At 35.3% G+C, this 9433-nt stretch overlaps 1 protein-coding gene across 4 annotated transcripts in view; it reads left to right on the top strand.

Moving 5' to 3' along the window:
* Window positions 1-9433, top strand: part of LOC129926427 (uncharacterized) — a 29438-nt gene that overhangs the window by 18354 nt on the left and 1651 nt on the right. For all 4 annotated transcript variants that reach the window (XM_056030350.1, XM_056030347.1, XM_056030348.1 and 1 more), the window contains exons 2-3: window positions 7432-7546; window positions 8391-8526. In XM_056030350.1, the coding sequence (XP_055886325.1) occupies window positions 7496-7546; window positions 8391-8526 (187 nt within the window). In that variant the 5' untranslated portion in view covers window positions 7432-7495. The remainder of the gene's footprint in view (window positions 1-7431; window positions 7547-8390; window positions 8527-9433) is intronic.

Genomic DNA, 9433 nt, shown 5'->3' with positions numbered 1-9433 from the left:
AGCTATGTTGTTGTTATTTTTATATTTTTCTTGTTTCAGTATATGACACATTTATTTTTACATACGCTAGAAGATATTCGTACCATTGCTCCTTCTTCCCTAGTGTTATTTAAGAATGGAATGGGTTGCCTGAATCAGCCAGGAAAACCAACGATCTAGCAGAGTTTAATGCCTTGATTAACATGAATGACTTGATTGACCAAATGAAATTCGTAGGACGTATTTATCTTCTTTTTTTTTTAAGTAACGTATGTAATATATAAGATAATATATGGTCCTTTTTTTTTTGTCCTCCTTTCTGTCCTACTTTCGTCGTGCAGGTGTCCGGCAACTCAACCCCAGTTACTTGGTGTGAAACAATCCACTATTATTATTGTCAACGTAATTACCAATCTTTTATTAAGGGGAAACTATTTTCATTGCTTCTCATTAGAGATCTAATTGATTAGTGCAAGTCAGGATACAGCTAGATGTATTTAAATCGTCTTTATCCCTTTTGTTTTCTTGGCTAAAAAAAGAATGTTTTCAGTGGCGTCACTACAATTAGTCCCCTATCCTTGATTAGTGTTCTTAATATACCTTTTTTCATCTAATTTTTATTACAAAGCTTATATCAACTCAATCTGTCCGTCTGTCTGTCTGGTAAAAAGTTTTACACGTTATTTCTCCCACAACCTTTCTCGGATCAAGTTGAAACTTCTTACACAATTTATGTATATATAAGGGCATCAATCAGTAAAAATTAACAAAAATTTCTAGTTATTTATTTATTTTTGTTACCAACAAGGGAAATTATATATATATATATATATATATATATATATATATATATATATATATATATATGTATATATAATTATATATATATAATTATATATAATATATAATTTAATGTATATAGATATATAGATAAATATAGATAGATAGATAGATAGATAGATAGATAGATAGATAGATAGATAGATAGATAGATAGATATAGATAGATAGATAGATAGATAGATAGATAGATAGATAGATAGATAGATAGATAGATAGATAGATAGATAGATAGATAGATAGATAGATAGGTAGATAGATAGGTAGATAGATAGATAGCGTAAGATAGATAGATAGATAGATAGATAGATAGATAGATTGGTGTATCGATCGTTGTAGCTCATGATGAGACAACAGGGTCAACACCTTAACTATAAACATCAATCAACTGGACTGCTATACTATTTTATTTGTGTTTATTGATATAATTGTCTACCCAGGAGAATCAACCAGCTAGATGTGGTGTGAAATATCCCATAAAATTTTGAACCTGTTAACCTATCCGCGTGCCAAATTCGAAAGTCCCCCGGCCCCTACTTGAGGGGACCCCCCAAATGAGTGTCCGTGTATTTTTTTTTACATTAAATACCAAATATTACGCCACTGCAATGTAATCTAGCTATTCACGTTGTTATATAAAATAATAACCATGTTGCATTTATTAAGCACATTAGACTTACATATATAATACGTACATTATCTCATGTCATGATGTCTTATGTCAAAATGCAGGGACCCCTTAAGAGACCAAGCCCCCCCGGACCACCAAACCCTAAGTTACGCCACTGCAAAGCTGGCTGTTTTTGTTATTTTAGCAGTATTTTATATGTTCATTTTATTATGCCTTTTAAAAAAATACATAGCTTGTGTATGTGTTTTTGTATTCTAAAGAACAATGGTTAATTTCGTCCATCAGTTTTGTGTCAATTTTGTTGTGTAATTTTGTTGTTATGTTACATTATAATGTGTATGTGTGTGTGTGTGTGTGAAGCATTATAATAAGACACATTTATTTGGAAGCTCTTTAATATCATTCAATAAATGACATAATGTACTGGAAGAAATGATCGAAGACTGTAGTTTATTTGCTCCCTAAAATTATCTCTAATATATTACTATGTAACTATTTTTTAAAAGTATAACACAACGATTTCTAATTATAAAAAACTACATTTTAACATTACATAGCATTCTTACTTCTGGTATATAAAAGTAATTTAACTATTACTTAATACAATGCAACAAACTTGACCACCATTTTATTAACTCACACACACACTCTCTCTCTCTGTCACTTCCACGCCTTTTGTACGCATAAATGAACACCATCAACTATTCATAACGCTTTAGTCTTTACATTGAAATATTCTCCCAGAATGAAGAATAGGCTATTGCCAAAAAATATCTTTTAAAGACTCACATAAAATGTCTTAAATATTCTTTGTTGTTCTTTGTATAATAAATACGAGGTGCAGTAGCTGAGTGGTAAAATCCTTGTCTTTCGAATTGAGGGCCCTGAGTTCGAATCCAGGTGAAGACTGAGATCTTTAGGATGTGACTGAGTCCACCCAGCTCTAATGGGTACCTGACTGTCAGGGTTGTGTTAAAAGCCTTAGTTCGTTCGCCCGTGCCCCTGACATTCAACAGGCACCTTCGTGCTTGCAATAAACAATCGACTAGATGTTAACAATATAAGTGTTTAATGGGATGAAAGTACCTTATGATGACAAACTGATGACGTAATATCCTTGAAGTTAACAAATGTTATAATATAATAGTTATATTAATTAACTAATTCTACACCTTGCTGTCCCACAGCGTAACACAGTATGCACAATCACAACACAACACAACACAACGCACTGCTGACTCTAGTTTCTATTGTAGACTTCCAATCCCATAACTAATTCCATGTAGAGACATAAATACAGACAAACTAAAAGATCTAGTCTAGTATACTATGGCATCGACAACAACTGCGAAATGCAGTCATGCCTTAGATACTCACCCTGAACAGGGGAACACAGAAGAATCTCAAACACACGTTACACCAGAATAACAAAACCACTCCATAAACTTACAAGCAAGGCAACAAAGAAACTGCGTTCAAAATTGTGCACTTAATAAACATTGGTGCTAGAATGCCATAACTTACGCACCGACATTGACATTATTCTTAAACTACTTCAAGAGTCTTGTGTTCCAATCTATTCTATTCTTAGTATTCTATATAAATCTAGATCTATTCAGGTGATTTTAATTATCCTAGATATAAATGATTGTTAACCTAATAGCCTTGTTCCTTTGGCGCTTTGGGCTACGAACACAAGAACACGCTCCGCTCATTTACTTCTTCGACGTTTTGGGTTTAAAACAAAAAAAAAATGAATCGATTAGACGACAGCCATGAATAAGATTCAGATTATGGAAACCGTCAACAGCAAAAGAAATAGATCTAGATCACAGACATATATATATATATATATATATATATATTGTGTCCACGTTACGTAGAACTCCAATCTTTTAGTTTGTATTTAATTTTTAAAACTGAAGATCATGCGACTTTCCAGAATTTATAAAAGCACTATCGTCAGAAATATCCTGCCTCTCAAGTTACAGGAAATTAATTCCATCTTCCAGTCTATATATTTTATGTCTATGGTCACATTATAATGTGGTTGTTTGTGTGTGTGTTATTTTTATATTATCCTAAAACAAAATAAAACAATAATAGATTTAAAAAATCGATGCATTTTGTATTAAAAGGAAATCGTTGATTTAATTGATGGTATCGTCAACTTAAAAAGAAATTGATAAATGTTCTGTGGTTCTCCCACGTCTGGCCTACAATTTATGGGGTTCGAGTGGAGGAAAGAGAATGTGTTCTTATTGATGCCTCGGGTAGAATTCTGACCTTTTATAGTTTGTTTGTTTTACATGTTTGGGGTGTTCCGGCAGACTTAAAAGCTCATATTTGAAACCTCCCATAGGACGGCGGAAGATGGCAGTGGGCAGAGTTCGAACCCAGGACCATCGAATCGACATACCCCAGCACATACCACACGACCAGGCAGCCACCAATTGATCGCAATATTTAACAAGAGATTTAACAAGCAAAATAAAAAAAAAAATTAATTAACAATGCTTATGAAAAAAGGGTTTAGTTATAATCTTTTCTTTCTACAAACAATAAAGCTTATACCACCTTATTATTATTATTATAGCTTTTATATAGCGCTACTTTCATGCTTATAGCATGCTCAGAGCACTTTTGGTCCAATCTCATTTGTGTACCAGTGGGGGGAGGGGGTATCTAGGAGTTGGTTTTCCGTGCTGCTTTTAGGCGCTCAGTAAACACAACTCTGCCCGAGTCGGGTCTCGAACCTCGAGCCCCCTTCTAGGTAGCCAAGCCAAGCCAAGTTCAAGAGCACTTGGCCTCTCGACCACGCTTCCCACGAAGTCAAGTAAAATTTCTTTCCCTTGTTCGAGATACCAAACAAAATAATTAATTACCAATATTGATTCTTGCGTTGGCAAGTAACAACAAGAAATTGTGCGAAATTTCAGTTTGATCCGAGATTGGATGTGGGAGAAGTAAAATATACAAACGTTGTACCAGACAGACAGAGTTGATTTAAGCATTGTAAAAAAAAAATGACTTTGAAACTGCTCCCTGCTTCCAGCGTTTATTCGCACGCCCCCCCCCCCCTCCAATCTTTTTAGCCTAATTTCAATGAGTAGAATGTTTAGAAAGAGGAATGGCATGAAAATAAAGCTTTAAATAAGATTGCCGAATTTGGGGTTGGTGTTGGCTAATATAAATATAAAACAAAACCATCCTTGAGTATCTGAAAGTAGGCAAATCCCTGCAGAATTCTCAAAGTAGGTCAACCCAAACAGTGTACTTAAAGTAGGTCAATCTCTAGAGATCTCTGGGTAATCTATTTAGTTTCCAGTAAATACCTTCCATTTTTACATTCTATTTTTTTAGAGATTAACGATTTTAAATACTTCTATATCCCTTTCTTTTCCTTCTCTAAATAGTTTACAATATATCTTTCATGTAACGAAATCACGACTCACACATATCATACATTGTTACACCAGTTAACCTTGCATAGAGCACCACAGGATACACCACAAGAGGCGGACCACGAAAAAGATGAATTGAAGAGGGAAAAAGCCTTGTTACAACACTTACACTTCCTCACAACAATCAACAGATCGTCTGCTACGTTTCACCGCGACATCTCTCCCATGAAAGTGAATGTTTAAAAAACGGAAGACAAATAAACAATTATCTAAACGCTCTTTAATTTTACGGATGTGATGTTTTTAAATTAGTAGTGCTTTTAGTTGCCATTAATTGTGGACGCCGTTAACATAATCGAAGAGTGTGTCTTGGCCATATTGAATGACGAGCGAACACAATCTTGGTTTGCGATGTAGAATCTAGGAAGTCGCACGTATTTGATGTTTGCTCAAGGGAAGTCGATACTCTAACGTCACAACGTCAGAAGGAGATAAAAAGCGTTGATTTAAACTGTGAGGCTGCTGCAAATTACGTTTTGATTTCAGATATGCTTTATACCATCGTACAAGTTTAAGGAATATGCTCGTGTAAATCTATGTATCTTTCTGTCTGTCTGTCTATCTATCTATCTATCTATCTATCTATCTATCTATCTATCTATCTATCTATCTATCTATCTATCTATCTATCTATCTATTCTATCTATCTATCTATCTATCTATCTATCTATCTATCTATCTATCTATCTATCTATCTATCTATCTATCTATCTATCTATCTATCTATCTATCTATCTATCTATCTATCTATCTATCTATCTATCTATCTATCTATCTATCCATCCATCTATCTATCTATCTATCTATCTATCTATCTATCTATCTATCTATCTATATATCTATCTATCTATCTATCTATCTATCTATCTATCTATCTATCTGTCTGTCTGTCTGTCTGTCTGTCTGTCTGTCTGTCTGTCTGTCTGTCTATCTATCTATCTATCTATCTATCTATATGTCTATCTATCTATCTATCTATCTATCTATCTATCTATCTATCTGTATGCCTATATATCAGAGAAGGAAAGAGAAAGAGAGTGGGACGTTTAATTTCATTGTAACAAATACACTCATCCACGTGCTAAAAGTATATTAAGGGGGCTCGTTAAAATGTGTCCCGTTAATTGAAATTTCATCAAAAAAAAAAGGAGGCTGTGTTCTAACGTGACTAAATGTTGTTAGTTTACGATTGGTGAATGAGGTCCATTGTGCAGGGTTTCAACTTGAGAATAGGTGTGGAAGAAATAGCGTAGAAACGTTTACCAGAGAGACATACAAATACAGACAGACAGAGAGAATGACTTGATATAAGCTTTGTAAATAGTAAAACAAAGTTAAATATGTGTTACTAGGTGCAAGATTAAGTTTCGCTCTGCTGAAATCGCCCAAATTGTTGATGATCGGTCGTTGGCTTGTAGCTACGAACATCTAGTATAGCAAAACCGATGTAGGTGTATTAGATTTTTAATAAATAAACTTCAAATAACTTGAACAAACTTCTCAATATAACTTTTATTACCATATTCACAGATTTATCTTGAAATCAGATATAGATCTAATAGTTATGAAATAAACTGATATTTAAACAAAATGTAACTCACCGAAAAAAAAAACACTTCTATACTCGTTCAAATCTCTGAGTCGTCTTCTGTTTGTTTGGTTATATAAACAGTGAGATATCCTCTTTCCCCACAACTTAAAAATGAATGCTCCCTTTCTTCATAATCACCTTGGAAACGTATAAACACTCACACACACTCCATAACACCAATAAAAAAAAGAGAAAAATAATAATGCGTATATATTGCTAACTTAAACTTAGAAAATGTTTAATTATAAGATTTGATAACCTTGTTTTCTATTTGCTTGTTTCCAACGTCACGGAGAGTATAACTGCATTCTTAACTCACGTCATGAATGAAATGCAATATTCACAAAACAAGCAGAGCTTTGCATATTTAATAACCATTAGACACGATTTTGTGCGGAATCACTAGATCTGATAACTGGGTTTTTTTTTTCAACGGTATTAATTAACTATCAAACTAGAAAACAAATATCTTCCCTCAAACACATGCAGATATAGACGTTTATACAAATCTGTGCGTATGTATTATATAGGCTAGGTCTAATTGCTTGAATTCAGAAATAACCTTAATACCGTAAATATACCAAGGAACTAATATTTCCTATTATCAGTTTACAATTCTTATCTTATTTTATCTTATCTTATATAATACAGACGTTACTTCAAAAAAAGAAGATGATTACGTCCTACGTGTCATACATTCAGTCATGCATATTAACCAATGACCTAAATTCTGCCAAGTAATTGCTTTTCCTGGCTAGCTCAGGCAACCCATTCCATGCTCTAATAGCTCTAGGGAAGAAGGAGTATTTGTACAAATTTGTCCTAGCATATGGGACGAGGAATGTGCCTTTATTCACAGGGGGGGGGTATGGTGAGAGCGAATGTTATTTTGTGTCTTTCAAAGCACAGCTATCTCTCTTTCGACAGAATGGAATAGCTGCCTGGCCGGTATATACCCCTAGCCTAGTTGATGCTTTTCTTCTGAGACAGTATGGACAATGAGCAGTCACAGCTGTTAAATCTACCACAGGAAATACTTTTGGTAAGTAGTGATATTTAGGCTAGTAAAGTAAAGAACGAAGGGTCCCAGGTTCGAATCTAGGTGAAGACTCGGATTTTTAATTTCGGGATCTTTGGGCGCCTCTGAGTTCACCCAGCACTAATGGGTACCTGACATTAGTTGGGGAAAAAGTAAAAGCTGTTGGTCGTTGCGTTGGCCACATACACCCTCGTTAACCGTCGGCCACAAAAACAGATGTTAAGTTCCCCTTTCAGGAATTGGGATCTATAGCGCAGATGATGTAAAGGTCATCTGTTTTATGAACGGATAACGACGGTGTCATGTGGCCAGCACAACGACCAACCGCCTTTACTTTCCCCAACTAATGTCAGGTACCCATTAGGACTCAGAGACGCCCTTAGCGATTTACTTGGCAAAGTCCTAAATTATTTACCGGATCACCTCTAAACATGTCGGAGATCATCTCAGTGCCATTAGTTGGCTATTACTTTCTTAGATACAGAAGCACAAAATGAAATGTAAAAATATTTCTTTAATGAATATATAATAGTCACAATAGTCTTTAGATGCTATATCTTAGTTATTTAAAATAATTGATATCTTAGTTACACTACTTTTTTTTGTTGGCCTGATAATCTTTCAGTATTTGCACTACTTTTTGTTAACTGGATAATCTTTCAGTATTTGCACTACTTTTTGTTAACTGGATAATCTTTCAGTATTAACATTCACAATTTCTGTTCACTGGATAATCTTTTAGTATTTACACTACTTTTGTTTACGAGATTATCTTTCTGTAGTATTTACACTACTTTTTGTTCACTGGATAATCTTTTAGTATTTATACAATTTTTTTGTTATCCAGATAATCATTCAGTATTTACCTTCAAGTTCACTGACTGCTTGCTGCCAGGTTCACCCTAAACTGAAGGACTTGGTACACCATCATCATTTTCTAGACAGACATTTTAGAAGCACCCTTGGACTGCTCTCCGGGAAAGGTTGGTACATTTCTTACAGGATCTTATATCTATAGTTCGTCCATCGTGGTTCGATGATGACCACTTTTGTCATCCAGGGGACTGAGGGCTTTGCTCTGGGGTTTTATGGCTCTTCATGTGGCTGGTGAGACCTATGTGAGCCAGGAACGTTTGGCTGCACACTGGGCTGGTTATTCCAGCTGGAGCTAGTGTCATTGGCCTTGCTTTTCGTCTCTGACGCTTCTCTTCTGCCAGCGCTGTTCTCTTTTCTTCAGCAATTTTTGCGCCAGTTTTCATAGCTTCTGTCTCCTTGGTGGCTGGGTTAATGCTGAAAGCTTTCAAGGAAGCTGAGGGTGTTCCTAAAGCGTTTTCTTTGTCCGCTTTGTGAGCGCTTCCCTTCTCTTAATTGGCCATACAGGAGTCGTTTATGGATGCGCTGGTCTTCCAATCTGCAGACATGTCCTGCCCATCGCAGCTGGGACTGCATCAGGATCGTATGGATGCTTTGCAGACCCGCACTTCGAATGACTTCAGTATCTGGTATTTTTCTTGCCATTTGACATTCAGTATTTTTTTTAGACAGGTCAGTTGTTCAGTTGTTATGCATGTTTTCTGTACACTGTCCACGTTTCAGGATCTAGACATGTGGAAATTGATTAACCGCGTAGGGAATCAAAGTAGAAGAGCCTCGCGATATTTTTGTAAGCCCAGAAATACGTGACAAAGATTGCTTTGGATTCCCATTTTGGGCGTAATTTGTTCTGCAATAGTGGGGGGAAATCCTCACCCTAAAAATCATGAGATTCGAATTCCAGTCTTCTTCGGGATTCAAACTCTTAACCCCCCACAGTCGGAATTCAGGAGCTTTATTCCTCCACGCCCCTGTTGTGTAGTTTCTTATATATTTTTGTTTATTTTAGTGAAAATG

This window comes from Biomphalaria glabrata, chromosome 5 (genome assembly GCF_947242115.1).
Source record: "Biomphalaria glabrata chromosome 5, xgBioGlab47.1, whole genome shotgun sequence".
In the NCBI taxonomy this organism is placed as follows: domain Eukaryota; kingdom Metazoa; phylum Mollusca; class Gastropoda; family Planorbidae; genus Biomphalaria; species Biomphalaria glabrata.
The sequence above is the reverse complement of the archived record's forward strand: the minus strand, read 5'-3'. Positions and strand labels throughout refer to the sequence as shown.